At 50.9% G+C, this 17,793-nt stretch overlaps 1 protein-coding gene and 1 long non-coding RNA gene across 9 annotated transcripts in view; one reads left to right on the top strand and one right to left on the bottom strand.

Moving 5' to 3' along the window:
• Positions 1-16,734, bottom strand: part of LOC130152324 (uncharacterized) — a 35,096-nt gene extending 18,362 nt beyond the window's left edge. The window contains exon 1 of the long non-coding RNA XR_008822955.1: positions 8,685-16,734. This is a non-coding gene — a long non-coding RNA (uncharacterized LOC130152324). The remainder of the gene's footprint in view (positions 1-8,684) is intronic.
• DCTN1 (dynactin subunit 1) overlaps positions 1-17,793 on the top strand; it is an 84,656-nt gene that overhangs the window by 31,292 nt on the left and 35,571 nt on the right. For 5 of the 8 annotated variants that reach the window (XM_056345594.1, XM_056345585.1, XM_056345642.1 and 2 more), the window contains 2 exons: positions 3,408-3,439; positions 7,424-7,444. In XM_056345594.1, the coding sequence (XP_056201569.1) occupies positions 3,408-3,439; positions 7,424-7,444 (53 nt within the window). The remainder of the gene's footprint in view (positions 1-3,407; positions 3,440-7,423; positions 7,445-17,793) is intronic. The other 3 variants (XM_056345624.1, XM_056345615.1, XM_056345604.1) reach the window with 1 other exon arrangement.

Genomic DNA, 17,793 nt, shown 5'->3' with positions numbered 1-17,793 from the left:
CTTCCCTCTGAGGTCTGTTTTTGTTGAGTAATTATTTAGTGGTACGCTTTGGGATCCTAGGAGCTTGTGGAAAAAGTTCAGATAGCTTCCTGTCCTGGACGGTCTGTTGGCTGTGTGTGCCAAGCTGGTGATTTCTTGTGAAGCGCTTGATGAACTCACGCTTAGCAGTTCAGAAAGGGATTGGGGTTTTTTTTGTTGTTTTTTCCCCTCTCCCGGCCAGTAGAAACTAAAATTTCCCTTTACTAGCCAAAATGAAATCTACCCTTCAGCTACATAAAATGTGCCCGAAGGCATTGGAAGGGGGTGATGATTAGCCCCAGAAGTGGGGTGTTCCCATGAGACATTAATTTTTGTCCATCCCATGAGTGGAATGGAAATTTGAATTGGAATTCATGTCTCTTGGCGTTATGCCTGCACCTTCTCCTGCGGGGAGGTCCGGGCTCCAGCAGCTCCCTGCCTCTGTGGAGAGCTTGGGTTTGGTACAGCCCAGCAGCTGTAATTCGTCCCTGCTTTGGATCTTAAAATTAGCATGTGCAGCTGGACAGAGGAACATTTAAAATGAGCCAGTTTTAATTTAGGGGTGGAGAGTTAATGCAAAAGAAAGAAAAGGAGACTTTTCTGCTTGGTATACTAGACCGAGTGGTTTTTTTTCCAGAGTGCAAGAAAGGCCAACTTTCATGTGCAACTCCAGCCTGTTCTTTGTATGTACTTGATATTAATAGTCAATGAAAATACTCCTTCATGTTTGTACGATCTTTTCGCTCTTTCTCAGTTCAGACTTTCCAGCTGAAAATTTCGTTCTCCTTGTTACAATTCTGTACTCCTTTAGCATAAGGAGCTTGTGTGGAGCTGCGCAAGCACTTTTTCTCTGATGCTGCTGTGGGTCTGAGCTTTCTGACCGTGACAGTGGACATCGCCCCTTTGAGTGCTGAACCTGTGCAAAAGCCATGAGCCTCCCAGCACTGGGAGTCTGCTGTCGTTTTTCTCTGGATCCCTCAGTCATTAGGAGCTAGGGAGAAAAGGCAAGTGCTCTTTAGACCCTCCCTTAACATCCTGAGAGTTCAATAGCAGCTGATGCTTCTTTGGGCAGGCAGACAGGGATGTAGAGGATTGAAATACATGAACCACACGGAGACAGGGTAACCTTGGAAAAAGCAACAAACCAAACCTCCAGGTTTAGCGCGGCTCTTCAGCAAATGTCACTGCTTTTTAATTTCACTACATCTGTGTGTCTATGTGTCCCCCCCATCTTGTTATCTGAAAGTCTTTCCAAGGCTCTAATCTCTGGTGTCTACTGCAGAGTTGTCTCTGGTTCTTCTAAAACCTTTATCTGGGCTGACCAGCTGTGACTGTGGCATCTGGATGTGTATGGCTGCTTACTCACAGCACACCGCTGGGATATTTTCAGCGCTGTCTCTCCTTGCTTGGCACATGCTGAGGTTTGTTGTCACTGCCCAGCAGTGTTCACTGAACTTCTGCAGTGATGCTCTGGCCCCTGTTCCCCAGCTGCTGGTTCTTCCGCTCAAATAGAGAAGTGAATAAAGCACAGGCGATTCAGGTACCCCTCCTGGGGTGCAGCATCATCACTGCTTCCTCTGCCTCGTGCTGCCCAGTTCCCGTTGCAGGACAGGAGCACACAAACACCATGCACGAGGGGAAACGGGGGGCGTTCAGCTCAGGTTCGGGGATTGCAGGATGGGTGTCACCAGTTTTTTCCACTGCTGCAGGCAGCAGCGCAGCTGGCCTTGAGTACCATGAAGTGATATTTGTGTCGTGGGAGGGGGCACTGCCTGCAGGGCGGGATGCACACACAAGTTCCAGTCAGTTGTTGGTTGAAGTGCTGAGCGAAGGCGCTGTGCCAGAGCAGCACTGCCAGGTCAGGATGGGCAGCAGGAGCACGTCCCGGGGAGCTGGTCCCCTTGGGGTCCCAAGGCGGGAGGAGAGGGAGCCCAGGCATACAGGTTGGGTGTTGGCTGCGATGATGCTCCTTGGTAGGGATGCAGGCGCTGGGATGTGGCTGCTTGCCAGGAGTTTCCATGGAAACGGCAGCTCTGGCTGCTGCAGTCTGACTGCGGTGGGTAATGCAGAGATTGCTCTTCCCATAGATCCCGTGCCTTCCTCTCCCAGGCTAGCAGAGGTGTGAGATACACAGTAGAGGTGGCTCCTTTTTTTTATTTATGAGACACTTCTGCAGCGTTTACTGTTGGGGTGATCAGTGCCACAGCTGGAAATACTAAACCCTGGTGGAACTGCAACTGGGAGAGGAGCGGGGCAAGCAGCCCCCAGGGGCTGTGAGCTGCTCGTAGACCATCCAGAAATGGAGCAAAGGGTGTAATTTAACCAAACCTGCAGTGGCTACATGCATCTCTGATGCACATAAGCCAAGATCATGCAGTCTGATTCCTCCACAGTCACATGTGTGGTGCTTGCTGTGCTGTCCAGCTGTGCACACCGATAATTCAGAGACAAGGGAGGAATCCTGGATTTGGGGAGGGCAGGCTTGTTGGAGCACTGGGGTTTAGGCTGGTGCTGACACCCAGCATCCTCCCACGATGGCCAGGCTCCATCATGGTGTGCTCCATCAGCCCTGTCGGGATGATGATGATGTGGGAGCAATTCTGAACAGCCGGCACACCATGGATTTAGAACCCTGGGGCTGAATTTTCAGCCAATGTTCCTGCTGGCTGCTGGTGCTGCAGCAGGTTTGCTTTCTGAGAAGTGGGGAGGACTGCTCTGCTGAGCTCGAGACCTGCCAGGGCTGTGGGTTTGGAGCTGTGGATGCCCCGCTTGCGGAGGGGACACAGGTGGTTTCCTGGGCTGAGGTGGAGAGCAGAGCTGCAGCCGCTTGGTTTGGGAGTGTTTCTGAGTGGTCTTTTGTACATGTCTCGTGTGTGTTCAGATTCCTGACCACATATGGGCAGGGTTTGAAACCTTTTATTATGCTGTGTGAAGTAAATGGTCTTGGACCCATATTTCTGTCAATACTCAATCAGATTCTCATTTGGAATCCAGCCGATTAGATGTGGTCATATGGACTGCGCATGCATTTCCGATAGTGTGCTCTGAAGGTGACTCAGGGTTCTCTGAATCACAGTAATTTAACACAAGGAAAGCAGCGTAGCCTGACCTAGTTCTGATGTGTGTGTCTGAATGTTTGGCTTTCTCCAACTGTGCCAGCGGGTCTAATAAGAGAGTCCCTGTTCCTCCAAAGCCATGCCCCATTGTACCACCGTCTCCTGGTTTATCCTGGTCTCTGCTTTGCTCCCACTTCCCTCAGAATGTGCATAAATGGTCCTTTCACTACGCCTCGATGTTTGCTGAACTGCAGAGACTCTTAGTATATGGGTCAGACCAGAGGCATCCTTTGGGCCAAAGCTCATGGTTCTGTTTCTGTTTTCTCTTTACAGATTCCCTGGATGCTGCCAAAGCCAGCAAACTGGTGAGTGCTGAGCCCATGACTGCAGGCTGCCGAAATAAACTCTGCAGAGTGTGATTAGTGGAAGAGTCAGACTTGCACATGCCACTCTTACTGACTTTTCATTAACTTTTATCGCCTCTCTAAAAGCTCCATTTTTCAACCCTGCGGGAGGAGCACATGGAGACATGCACATACACAAAACACAGAGAAAGGACAGAGTTTCGCCAGCCTGTCTCTTAGTTAGCCCTTTTCAGTTCAGTGCTCTATAATAAAATGCCCCTAGTAGAGTAATTTCTTCTGAAACCCATGGGAAACAAGGCCGTATGAAAAGTAATTTTCAACTAATGACCAGAAATCAGTAAGTTACTGAGAAATAAAACCCCAGCACAATTTCCTGTATTACACGTTTTTATCTAAGTTCAATCAATATTGCAGCATTCACGCCCTGCATGCCTCTTGGCAGTGTTCCTTTACATAACCACCCTTACATCCTGCAGGAAAAGCATACTCCTTGGGATATTTGAAATTAGCTTTCTCTGGCTTACACGTTTGACTTACAAAGAAAAAGTGTGTACTTCTGAGTATCTTTATCCAGGAACCTCAGTGGCCCTTGAGGCATAAATGGGTACGTGTTGTATCCAGACGTGATGGGTGTTTCCTAAGGAACAGAAAATTGGAGCAGGTACCTATCTTCAGATACTTTTGACACCCAGACAAGCACAATTAAATAGATGCTTAAGGTTAAAACCACAAAAATGGCCATGCGTGTGCATGGGTACTGAGGAATCTGTGGTGGTGCAGGGCGACACAGTGAGTTTGGTTTGTGTGTGCTTTGGGATGGAAGCTGGATGCTTCTTAGGGGCAGGCTGGTTCATCTTGCACGTAGGCAGCCGTGAAAAAGTAAATAGCTTATCTGGAGATAAGGGGCTTCTCCACACTGGCCTCTTGTGCGCGACACCTGCAGTTCTGTGTTAGGGCAGCTTGTGAGCCCAGTCTCACACACTGAAGTTTCAAATGATTACCAGGAGTGGGAAGACTTTTCCCCACCTTGATGCAGAGCCATGGGCTGGGTCCTGGTTGGGATCTGGCCACAGCTGGAAACAGGTGATGGACCAGCACTTTGAGGTGCTCCAAGGGTTAATTGGGCTCAAATGTCCAGGAAGTTGTGCCTTGTCAAGCTCACTGCCGGAGTAGAGGGGGGAGAAGAAGCCCCCCACCTCATATTAAAGGGATTTGGAGGATTTTGCAGTAATTGCCTTTTTCTGCTGTGTGGGGCATGACTTACCTACCGGCATGTCTTGCCTGATCGGCGTTCTCTGTCGCAGGGCCTCTAGCACTGGTGGCATCTTTTCCCCTTGTGTTCTCTGCCTGTGATGCATAATGTCTAGTCTCCGGGTTTCATTATGCACTGGAGTTAGTATGCAAGTTGCTAGGTGAAACTGAACAGCGTGCCTTGCAAAGGAGGTCAGACCAGACTACCCTTCCTCAAAACAAAGGCTGTGAAAGGGAATCATGAAGCGTTGGAAGAAAAAATTTGTACTGAAAGACAAATATAATATTTATGAAGTGAAAAAAATCTTAGTGTTCATGAAATCAGGATGCCAAAACGTAATTGTTCTTTTAAATGTAGTTTAAATGTAGTAGTAGTAACAAAATGTAGTTGTTCTTTTAAATTCTGTATGCTGCTCACATTCTCAGAAGGCTGAAGGAAAGGAGATGGTCTAAAATGGTTTGCACACAGAAGGTTTGAGAAACCCCAGATTAAATACCTAACAGTACCTTCTGTCTGCCGGCATCACAATTTTTTTTTTTTTTTTTCTGCGTAAGAGGTTGGGAATTTGGTGCTGGCCACTGTTGGAAGCGAAACATGTTGGTGGATGGAGCTCCGAGCTGTTCTGGGCTGGAAGTGCTACTGCCTGCTGTGTTTTGGGGTGTTTGGGCAGGTTTGTCGTTACAGAAAACACTAGGAATCAAAATTGCTCTCCTGCCACCTTTCAGATACTGTCTGTGGAGTGACTAGCTCCCAAAGGTAACCTTTGTGATGCCACTGTGATGGGCATACGCAGATTTGTCTTCTGCCTTGCGCATTAGAAGCAGGCGAATTCGGGCAGTGCTGTTTGCCTGCCTTGATTACACAGCTCCTCCTGCCAGCTGCTGCAGCTGCTATGCAGAAATGTGGAAATGAAGTGCTGGAAAAGCACTTTGAGCCACTTGCCCAGTATTTCAACCCAAAGAGGTGTTGTGGCTCTGTTGAGCAGGCAGCTCGCAGGCTGGCTGTCAGGTGTTAGATGCGCGGCGTGGGCTGGGGTCAGTCCTGCAGTCCTCTGCATGCTGCCACCACCAAGCATCCCAGTTTCCTGCACGCAGGTCTGATCAAACACTGAAGAGTCTGGCTTCAAGCCACCCTGGCAGCAGCTGCAGGAGGGAACAAAAGCAGCTGCTGTCCCTTGAGGAGGCACTGCTGGTGCTTCTGAGAGGCAGAGTGCCTGCTCCTTCCAGAGAGGCTGCAGTGACAGCAGGCAAATGAACACCCGGGATAGAACTTTACCTTGTGCAAAGCCTGAGCTCTAGGGCAAGCATTCTCCAGCATCACTTCTGTCTAGACTTATTAAAGGGTGCTGAGGTTGTTTGCTGAAGGTGATGCTGAAGTGCTTTGCAGTCTGGGCAGGTTAGCATGAGGTACCCCTGTCCCATGTGGGTGAGCCTTGCCATATGCAGACTGGTGTTAGCGGAGCCTGAGCAGTCAGGAGCGGAGAACCTCATGGCAATGTGGCAGCAGCCTGTCCCTCCCCAAGGAGCGTCATCTCCTGCCCCTCGGAAACCAGCCCAGGTCCTCAGACCCCACGGGGGCTGCAGGGGAGTGCTGCAGTTGGCTGTGGTCCTCGATCCTTTTTTGCCTAATCCATGTGTGTGTTGGCTTGACTACATGATGACCGCGGTCACAGTTTGTCTAAGGAAGCACTGCTATCTTCTGAGAGTAAAATCTCTGCAGTGCAGTGTTTTGGGTGTTTTCCATGCTGAATGCATACTTAACACTGCTGCAAAAGCTATGTTTTCTGTGGTACTGCGTCATGTTCTCCGAAACTAGAAGATCAACCAAACCCACCCAATTTCCCTGCACACCAGGACTCCTGAAGGCCAGCTCTGCAGCGGCAGCCCCCTGTGAGGAGCATGGCTTTCTGGAGGCTGCTGCGTTCTGGGTGCAGATCCCACAGAAATGGGAGCGCCTCTCCTTTTGCTGGCCCTTCCCCAGCTGCTCTTGGCTCATTATTGTTTGCTCCGATTCCCACCTCTGCTCATGAGGGCAGTGTGCTGAGCTGGGGGCCTTTGTGGCGTGACTGGTTGGTTCTGTGTTTGCATCTTTTGAGAAAGGTATCTGAGAAAAACAAGGAAAGTCAGAACGGGCTCCTTGGGGATGCTTTGCCCTGCGCAGCCAGGGAATCCCGTGGATTACAAAAATGACAAAGGATTTGCAGGAAGGTGTAGAGGTGCCACCAGCTTGGCCTGGGTTCTCCTGCTCTGCTAGCATTGCCCCATAGCCCACCTACACTAGAACAAATTGCTGCCCAAAGCACCAGGGATTCCAGGTTTCAGTCAGCTGAGCACATTGGTTAATTTTTCTTTGCCAGTGCCGATGGCTACCGTTAAATTAATTTCTTTTCCTTTGAATATGTCCTGGCAGCTCAAAAGATTCTGTGCTGGAGGAGTGGAAGGTGGATCAGTGACACTGGAGCAAAGCTAGTAAATCAGTGGGTTGAAACCAAGCCCTGTTGTCTGCTTTCCTCTGTTAAGCCTTCTTATATTTATTTAAATTCACCTGAATGTATTTTTCTTTCTGATGGTACATGTTTTTGCAGCACAATGACTTTTTAAGAAACGTTCTCTTCCATGAATAGCTAGCTCTGAAACTTGTGATGTCTGAAGAGAAAGCAGATCAATTCTCATCACCGCCGTTGATATGATGTGAGCTCTAACTTTGTACCCTTTTATTCCCTCTTCATGCAGCGTGGAGTGAAACCTAAAAAGGTGGTGCTTTTTTGACAATTAATCTGTGTGTTGCCGAGTCTCCTGGCCGCATGAAAGGCCCTCCAGTGCATCCCAGTTCATTGTCACCCATTGCTGCTGTGCCTCCATCGTACCGTTGCATGTTTGCTCATTGCATGTGCTCCCCTTTGCCGGTCCCCAGCTTGCTCGGAGAGCGAGAGGTAAACGCAGCAAAAGCCATTGCTGCTGAGCCAGACCACAGCACAGTGGGGTTTGCATTGCAGTGTCGCTGTGGGAGGGAGGCACTGAGGCTGGCAGCCCAGCTTTATGCTTTGCGCTCAACGGTAAGGTTTTCTGCTGTTCCAGTTAACCACAGTCGGGTTTTTGAGTTACTGGGTGCCGGTTGCTGTGATAACCCACGGGCTGTGCCCAGCGTCGCTCCCGACTAATCTGCATAGAGCTTTTACATCGACTGACCGTCAGTTTCTGACACCAGAGAGCCAGCCCATGTATTGCAGCTTCCACCTGAAGGAGTGACTGGTGTGCCTCAACTCAGCTTTTGCCGCCTTCTGCCTTCTCTTGCCTGTAACTAACAGTTTAATATAGTGTATATTCCCCAAGCTGTGGGCATTGGAAGCACCAGCTACATGCTGAGTGCTTTACATGCTGTAGGAATCATAAGCAGCGCTCCCTCATGCTTAGGGTCTGATGTGGAAACATGGAAAACTCTAGATTTGTTTCAGTAACCAGGTGTGTTATCACAGGGCCATTACGTGGCCTGTTACTGGCCAATGTACAGCAGTTTTCTACACAATACAAGGTAATGCTACGGAATGTATTTTCTCACGAGCAGTGTTAATCTGTAGCTCATCAGTGGTCAAACCAGGAGCCACTGCAGTGAAAGAACAAACCCCAGGAGTCTGGAAAAAGATACCATGCTGCTGAGAGATACACTTTGGTGACTTGGAGGCAAGATACTGTTCTGCTTTTATAGGATACTTGCCCCCTCCTTGGGCAACAGCTTCCTATGCTCCTACCAAATTAAGAACACCCCACAACCAGCTTGCTTGTAACACTTATCAAAGCCAAAAATCTTTTGTATCGCTTATTACAAAAATGAAGTAAAACTACAAAGCTCTTGGCAAAGAATCACCATTTCCTGTAGGCTATTTGGGGAATACTTTTTTTTGCCGTGGATATCTTGCCAAGAGAAAAGCAAATCTGGCCACTTGAGACTTGGAATGGGCACAGTATGAGCACTAGAGAGAAAGTGATACAGTACCTGCTGAGTTCTCGGCGTGCGCAATGCATTTCCTGGTATCTTTGATGCATCCTTTCTTTCCAGCCACTTTCATTTTGATTTTTGGGTGGAGATGTGATCCAGACAGCAGCATTTGTCCATGGAAAGTCCACAGGCGAGGAGCAATGCAGAAGCATAAGGAAGAGCTGCCAAAACACTGCAGAGGGGTGGCTGGGAACACCTACTTCAGGGTGCCCCCTCTCTCCTGTCCCCCTCTGTCAGCCTCTGGTCCAAGGTCTCTGCATGTCTCTGGGGCTTTACAGGTGTGTGTGCATCTGCGCCATGTCCTGGTCCTGCGAGCTCTTGTTGCCCATTTCGCATCCAGTTCTGACTTGCACCCAGCTGTTCGTTGTGGCTCTGCTGTGCTCATAGGGAGAACTTCTCATTTTGAATGTTGTGTTTCTTTACTTTCCTGTCGCCGTTCCCCATGGTTTCCAGGCAGTTAGGTTGATTGCAGGCTACTGTACGTACGCTGCCATCTGCTCAGAGCTTTAGCTGTGTATTGCTTTTAAGAGAAGTGGTTGTATGAGAGTAGCTGTTCAGAGAATCCTTCCTGACTAGCGATGCATGGAGACAGGCTTAGACAGGTACATCACAACTCTTCTCGGAGGGACAGGCCAGTGCCACGTTTTTGCTGGTGCCACCTCATAATTTAAATTTTTTGGCCTTTAATAAATCTGTCAGCTCTCCACCCCCCTCCTTTACAGCTCTTGACCTTGCACAAGCGTGTGAAAATTGCAGTCCAGTTGGTACAATGACAAAATAACTAACATAATTAGCAGATAAATCCTTAGTTGTGAGATTAGGGTAGCTCTTTGCATGTTAAATATAGACTTTAATCATATTAAAAGCTGCTGCTTGCTGCTTTTTGTGCCAGATGGTCCTTATCCTCCCAGCTATTGTCCCTCTCTGTTTGCCTTGGTTTTGCAACCATTTTTGGGCTCATCTGGAGCAGGACCTCTTGCTGTTGAGGTCGTAGCTGTTCTGGCCTTTGCTGTTGGTTGTATGGCCCATTGCTGGGGAGGGAGCCCCACGGGGCTCCAGGGCATGACTGGCAGCTGCTGGATCATCCCTGGGGCCGCACGAAGCTGGAGGTGCTTCCCGTTAGCTGTGATGCAGCGGAGCAGTGTGGGGTGTTGGGGGTGTCGTTCTGCACGCAGGCATCTGCCTCGTGCACCTGGCTGGGGCTCGGTGGCAGCCAGCGGCTGGTCAGGAGCTGGTGGGCCAGGCCTGGCACAAGGGGAGGTGCTGGCCTGTCTCGGAAGGGTTTGCTGGTGTGCTGCATGGGGTGGGAAGAATACCAAATGTCTGCTTAAAAAGCAGTGAGACGGTGTTCCTCTGCTAATTTTGGGAGTGAAATGGGCTGTGAGCTCCTTTACCACCTCTGTGCCACCAGGGTTGACGTTTCACTGCCTGTACGATGGTCGAGCTGTGCAGAGCTCCAGCTGGAAGGGACATGCCCCATGGCCGTCTCTGCAGCTCCCCGGTGAGGCAGGCTCATCTGCAGTGGTTCCTGCTTGTGGTTGGAGACCCCCAGAGATGCTGAGCGCGGGGAGCCCCAGGGCAGCGAAGCAGGGGAGCAGGTTCCCAACTGGAGGCAGGTGGGAGAAGGGTGGTCCCACAGGGCTTGTGGGTTGTGTTTGCAGCAAGCTCAGAGCTGAGTGGCAGTGAGCCCTTCTCCGGAGCGGGAATCATAGAGTCGTTTAGGCAGGGAAGGACCTTTAAAATCGTTGAGTCCGTCTGTAAACCCAGCACTGACAAGTCTGTTGTGTCCCTGAGTGCCACATCTATGTGTAACATGCGTCCAACGCTGTCCCCATATGCCTGAGCTGTGTGACCATGATGATAATTCCCTTGTCTAAGGACGCTGTCTCTCACCACAGGTCACCTGTCCTGTAACAGCATTACAGTTTGATGCCTGGGGTTCCCCTCCCCCGCCCCCAATGGATTAGCTTTGTCCAGCTTCAGTAACATTCCTGTGCCTTTCATCATCCCAGCTGGCATTCCATGTGCTGGAGCTGGGTCTCAAGCATGTTGTTTTGAGCCCCATAACGAGTGTGGCTTCATCTCCCTTCTGCTGGGCGCTTGATCTGGCTCTGATTCTCCCTTGTCCCCTTGGCTGTTGTGCCCGGCCGTCAGCCAGGTTCGGCGGCGGTGCCTCCATGCAGGGAGCAGATGGCGACGAGGGCACGGGGCAGTCTGGTTCCAGATGGTTTCTTTTTAAAGAAGAGGGGCCAACCCAAGCCCTATTAATCCTTTAAAGGAAAGAGTAATCCGATTATCTCATAAAACGTGCCTCGCATCTGAACTGCCGAAAACACGTCCTAGGAAGAAGGGGTCTGCGTGGACCCGTGCCTGACCTTTCACGTGGCTGGCGGCCCCCTCGGCGGGCTGCCGGGCTGCCGCAGCGCTCCGGGCCTCGGAGGGACGCTGGCCGGAGCTGGCGGCCGGGTCCCTGCCGCCGAAGGGTGCTGGTTTTGCTGTGACTCGAGGGAAGGGCCAGCCGAGGTAGGGAGCTGGGAGCTGAGCAGCATCTGGCGCCGCAAGCTGGTGGTACCGTGTAAATGAGCCGGCGTTAACCCTGGCAGCATCGCGGGCTGCTCCTGCTCCGCACCCAGATAAGGTTCAGCAATCTCCTTATCAGTGTTGGTGCTGAAAGCTCCTTGTTATTTCGCATGGCTTTAAGATAAATAACTTCTCTTGCATACCGCTGAGCGTCTTTAAAGGGCAGCTCTGAAGCACCCGATGCCTGCTTTTTCTGTTGTTAAATTGCATTTTCTCTGCTGCTCCTGCTTAAGAGGGTAGCTCCGGGAGGTGTGTGGCCAGCCCCATGTCGCTGTTTGTCGAATCCTGGATGTGGAAAGAATTCATATATTCTAGATGTAGAAAACAGAGATGTGCATTAGCAGAGGAGCTGGTTCATTAGGGCAGCTACTGCCCTGGCCCCCCCTTACTGTAATATCCTTAATTCTCTTAACTAAATGTTAAATCTCTTGTGAGCTTTCATGTGACTCCTTCAGCAATATATATGGCACTTTGTTCACTAAGGGGCTTACAGATGCGAATCAAAGTTGCTTTTGTCTGAGAATACTTAATACATATGTGAGCCTCTTGCCTGACGAGTTTGGGTAACAGTAGAAATTGCACGTTTGAGGGGAAGCCTCCATCCCCTGGGCCGACCCGGAGCTGGGAGCTGGGGAGAGTTTCTACTGGTGCTTTTGAATGCCTTCAGATAACTTAAAAGCCCTCTCTGTATAAATTGGCTCTTGATCCAGAACAGGCTTTACCATGATATACTCACGCTCATGAAACACAGTGGGTTTTCATTAACGTAGGCTATTAGAGCTTTTTAAAACACCGCTTGGAAACGCTTTTCCTGCTGACACCATTTGCCTGTCTGCAGCCAGTGGAGGAGGGGATGCTGGTGGGATCCTGACCCCAGCTCTTGAAGGTGTCCAGATTTGTTTGCTACCTTGTACTGTCCATAAGGGCTCTGCGTAGGACCTGTAGGAACCAAAAGGCAGTTAGGTTTGGATACTAGATGTGTTTGCTGAGAATTGTTTCTGCGGATGCGGTACCAGCCTCTATGACAATGCCATCCTTTGTGGACTGAAGGGCTGACTCTGCTGACCTCAAATAAGTTCTTTCTCTGCTAGCTCTGAAGAATCATCGTCAAAGCTGAGGAGGAAGGAGCTAGCTGGTGATGGGGCCAGTGAGCTGCCTGGTACTAACAGGCTGATTTGTTAGTGGGAAGGTGTGACCCACCTCGGCAGAGCAGCCAGCCTGAGCGTGGATGTGGTCAGAAGGCTGGTGCAGATCCCCAGAGCGAACTCTGAGCATCCCTGAGGAGCAGAACCAGACCTGATGGTGAGCAGATCCTTGCACCAGCCCGTCACGGCAGCAGGTGTCTTGCAGAACTATTTGCCAGGTTCGGGTGTGATCACCAACAACAGGTTTGGGAACGGAGCTGAGAGCGAAAACCCAAGTGCGAGGCAGAGAGGGTGACCACGGCCAGCGTGTGAGCGGAGAGCTTGAGACTGATGGTCTCTGCCTTGGTGCCCCAAACTGGCGTCTGTGACTTCCCTGGACACTCAAGGTTTCATTTTAGGAAAAACTACTTGGCATGGGGAGTTGGGAAGCACCGCTGGGACTGAGATCAGTCTGTGCTTGGTAACGAAGTGCGTGCTCAGGCGTGGTGTGAGTGGGTGGCTGCCCCTGGTGAGCCACCTCTGCCCTTGCACACCTCATGCCTTTTGCCAGCTCAGTGCTTCATGGTGTATTTGTTGAGTTGTCTCATGCGGGCTGTGGTTGAAGTCCTGTAACACCGAGCTCTGATTTCTGAGGACACGAATCCAGTTGGGCTCTGGCTTCAGTTTGTATTTGCTGGTGTGGAAGTCGTGGCAGTGTGTGTCTGTGTTGGCTCTGCCAGGAGGCAGGTGGTAAGTGGCAGAGCCCATGTTGCCTTATGCTGCAGGGTGCCTCCAGCGCACTGTGTGTGTGCGGGAAGCATAACATGTCTTTAAATTCCCCTGGGAAAGCCTCAGCAAGCCTGCACCAGCAGTCTCCTTTGGGATCATGCGGTGCCGTTTGCCTTCGAACAACAGAAAATGGTTAACTGCTTGAAAAGGAGTGATTTTAATCTAGGCTTATGTGAAGGATGGTACCATAAAAACTAGGCTAACTTGGTACATATAGCTATCTGGATAAATTCTGTTCTTATTTAACTTTGCAAATGGGAGCAGTGTCTGTTTGCCTGTCAGGGTGCATAATATCCCCACCACGTTTAGCGCCTTGTCTTAGTAGGGTCTGTAGTAATAGGACAAGGGGCAATGGTTTTAAACTAATAGAGGATAGATTTAGATCAGATATTAGGAAGAAATTCTTCCCTGTGAGGGTAGCGAGGTAGCAGACTGCTGGCACAGGCTGCCCAGAGCAGCTGTGGATGCCCCATCCCTGGCAGTGTCCCAGGCCAGGCTGGACGGGGCTTGGAGCAGCCTGGGCTGGTGGAAGGTGTCCCTGTCCGTGGCAGGGGGGTGGGACTGGATGGGCTTTAAGGTCCCTTCCAACCCTTCTGTGATTCTATGGTTGCCTGGATGTTTGCACCAGGCTGTGGCTCCCTGGAGCTGGGCAACTCCCCACCACTGGAGGGTTCCCACCTTGGGACATGGCTGGCAGGGTCCTGGGTGGAGGGTTCCCTGCTGGCTCTGGGGCTCGGCACTGCCTTTGGCACAGCCTGTGCCTCTTTCTTCCTGGCTTTTGGTTACCTGTTGTTTGACACAAGCAGAAGCATGTGGCTCCCATCCCCGTGCGGGCACAGGGCAGGTCTGAGCTGCCTGTTCTGTACCTGCAGCGCCGGTGTGGAGTGCTGCGGCATCCGGACTCCTCAAACCCCTTCTCTTGGTTAACTCCTGAAATCCGCTGGTTTGTCCCAGCACTTCAGCTCTTGAGAGTTTGCCTAAGCATTTCCTTTTGGCTCTTGGTCTGAATATTTAGCTATCTCTCAGCTCATTAGAACATTATCTAGCTTGTTTTAATAAATTGCTGTGGGGACAGAGGCATTTTCTTGAGGCTGATTGTTTTTTTCAGCCCATCATGCATAGGAAGTACCAGAGGTCAGTGTTACCACAGCTGGAAGCGACTCCATGCTGGAGGGGCCAGTCTGTCCTCACTGTTTATCTTCTGTAGCCATTTAATTTTTTTTAATTTGGGTTTTTTTTCTTGCCGTTTAGGAATTGTCAAAGGTTGAGGCAGCCCCATATGTTGCCAGAAGCACCTTTGTGAAAACTTAAACCTACGATACATCTGGAATACAGCTGTCAGGTGCTTTTCGCTCCCTAACACATTTTGCAGTTTTCCCATTTTTGCTGTGCACTTAAAACAGTGGAAGGTACATTTGTCCCTGCTCTGGGAAAGAGAACATGCGTCTCTTCTCAGGGTTGCTGTTGCTCTCTCCTGGTTCCCCAGGAGAGCTTCATGCTGGACATAGTGGTGGTTGGGTCAGAGGCCTTGACACGGATGGGTTTCCTGTTACCAGGATCTAGGGAGCATGCTAGGCAGGCTTTTTGACAACCGTCTTCTGCAGCCAAAGGTGTCAGGAGGTTGCTGACCTGACCGGTGCCAAGAGATCCTGCGTACCACCACCATAGCCCAGCCCCTAACCTGTGAGCCTCTCCTTGGAAGAGGAGGTGCTGCCTCGAGGGGGAATGCCAAGAAGGATGCTTCCAGTCTTGCCAGACACCCACAAATTCTTGACGCTGTTTGAAAAGAGACAGTCTTAACTCCTTGGAGGCTGCTGAAAGCCCGCCTATGCTCTGGGAAGACAAACTGATGGGGAGGCAGAAGTAATCGCGCAAGAGCCAAAGTTTATGTGTCCCCACTGAGCACTGCTGAAGTCCTGCCTCTTTCACCAGCGTGTCGGGCAAGGAGTGTGGTGGATGCTCTGGCAGCCTTCTGGAAGCTGGGTGGCCACATCCAAACTGCATGAGAGGGAGGACAGCAGCCTTTGTCCTGAACAGAGGAGTCACTGCGGGTACAGCACACCATGTGTGTTACAGAGGATCTTGACTGCAAAATGTGGGCGGGTTGGGTCCCGGATCTGGCGTTGGGTCATAGATCGAGAGGGGATGCATCACTGAGGATGCCAGTGATCGATCTTAGCTGCTGGTAGAGGAAATGTTTGAAGTATTAGAATAAAGTGATGTACCTTGCTTCCTACATTGGTTATCTTTCTCCCTCTTTTTGTGGGATATCTGCATTTGCTCCATGACTTAATCCAGTGGCACAATCTTTTATCCCATGGGAAAATCTCACAAGCTGCACCCTTGTTCTGTGTTTGTCACCCAACCATGTGCTGTTTGAGCTGCTGGTTAAATGATGATTAATGCTCTGGAAAAACTTCACTGGTTAAAACCAAACCAAACCAAAAACCAGGACCTGGAGAGTCTTAGAAGGACTGAAGACCCAGGCTGACTGACCGCCAGCTCTGCAGCAGGAGTCGCTGGTTATCACTGCTGTGGAGATGGAGCGGGCCCCCACCAGCATCGGTGTTTCTGTGCCGCATTTGCTGAATCCTTGCACTGTTCATGTGCCGCCTGGGCCCTGGGCAGCATTTCCCCGTGGTGGCAGTGGACAGAACCAGACTGCATCTGACTCCGGGCACAAATGCCGTCCTGGATGATGTTTCAGCACTGGGAGTTCTCATCCTTTCTTTCAATCCAGCAAGACACCAGCTTTTTCCCCCCATGAAGTGGAGCCGCCAGCAGTGATCTGTACCATCAGCCCCAAAGGCTTTTGGGCTGCGCTGAGGGGGGTCAGCATGCAACCCGTCTCCAGCTGGCACTCATCAGTGTTAATGTGTAATGAAACCCAGGCTCTGCCATCCTTTTTATGCGATTGATTGGAGTGTGTAACCTGAACTCGGCTCACTAAGTGCTTTTCAGTTGCCCCAAGGACTTTGGATCGAGCCTAATGATAAAACGAGGACATGGGCTGACGCGTGTGTGATTCAGCTCCTGGCTGCTGTAGACGGTCGCCTTGGTTGGTCTTCACAGTGGTTTGGAGCAGCAGTGATGGAAATATTTTGGGCATATAGATGATACTCAACTCCCAGGTTGGTTTTTTTGTGAACTGGCATGAACTTTGTGCAGACTGTCAGTGGAAGTCTGTACCTGCCAGTCTGTATTTCCATAGCACGGTTGCAGACCACTTGCTACAACGCTGGAGGACCCAGAAGGTTGGATTTTGGAGTGTCACCGTAGAGTTCAGACACGCTGTTTATTGTTACTGACAAGTATTGAAATAACTTTCAGAGCAACAATATTGTGAGAGTTTTTAGTCTATCAAATGGAATAAAACCCCGCTCTGCATGAGTTTCAAGTATGAGCCTTATAGGGTAGAAAATTACAGATGTATAATTAATTACTGAATTTTGGGCTATCTGAAGTGTCCCTTGGGTCTCTTAGAAAGCATTCCTGATTTTTGAACTTTGGCTGGATGGAAAGGGCAGAAAAATTGGAGGGGAGCCTTGGTCTGCTTGGCTCCCGTCCCCACTCCCCAAACCTCTGTGCTTGCATTGTGAGTGGGCTGTGGTGCTCGGACCCCGGTGTGGCAGCACTCTGACCCCCAGGTGGCAGCCCCTCTTGCCTGCCTGAATCTGGGTTGTCCTGTCCCCATGGCTCTTGGCTGGCTCTCTCTAAACCGTCTGGCTCTGCTGTTAAGAAATCAGTTTCCCAGCCTAATTACTCCTGGTCAGTTGTTACATGTGGTTCATGTTGTCCTTTAGCTTAAATAGCTTTCCTCTTTGCTCGCGTCTGCCCCCCGGATGTAATTGCAATGCAATTGAGCCTTCACTTAGCCTTTATTTTGCTACCTTGAGCAGGGTGAGCATTCCTCATCTCTTGTAGGGTCATCCTGAAGGCTTCCTGCAGCACAGGGGGAGCGTAGGGCTGAGGGGAGCTGCGGGAGCTCTGCTGGGCCACTGTGGTGGTGAAGCAAGGTGACGCCCCTCCTGCGGGCGCTGGGCACCGCAGCTGCCACCTCCCCTGCTTGCCCACCTGCTGCTGTGGTGGGACCGGCAGGGGGTCCCTGCATCCGGGGGCACCTTCCACAGGAGGTGGCTTTTGTGCCGTGGGCTGGTTCCCATGGGAGCTGTAGCTGTGGGGTGTTTGTGGGGGGGGGTCCTGTGGCAGTGGGGGATGTGGCTGTGCCGGGGGGGACACGTGTGGCCGGCTGTGCCCCTTGGGTGGGCACAGCAGTAAGGCCAAGGAGAGGGGGCAGCCACCATGTGTCGTCATGTCCCGTTGCCCACCCCCCCCACCCCCGATGCCTCCCCGGAGCAGCGCAGGTTTATTTCGGTCTGCTCAGTGCCTTTTCCCCCTCCCAGGGAAACACTCAGGCACCTGGAGCGCGCTTGGTTGTTGTAGGGCTGGCAGTGTTCTTCAGCTCTTCTCGACTGACGCCAGCCTCTCTGTCCAAAATGCTGCTTTTTAGTCTGAAACTTCCTGTCCTCTGTCTCTGGAGAAAATTAACTTAATGGGCCATTGAAGAGGGTGGCTTTTATGGTGTTAGAAGAGTTTTAAGGGTCTCGTAAAAA

Source organism: Falco biarmicus, chromosome 1 (genome assembly GCF_023638135.1).
Source record: "Falco biarmicus isolate bFalBia1 chromosome 1, bFalBia1.pri, whole genome shotgun sequence".
Classification (NCBI taxonomy): Eukaryota; Metazoa; Chordata; class Aves; order Falconiformes; family Falconidae; genus Falco; species Falco biarmicus.
Note: the sequence above shows the minus strand (reverse complement) of the source record. Positions and strands in the feature narration are given on the sequence as shown.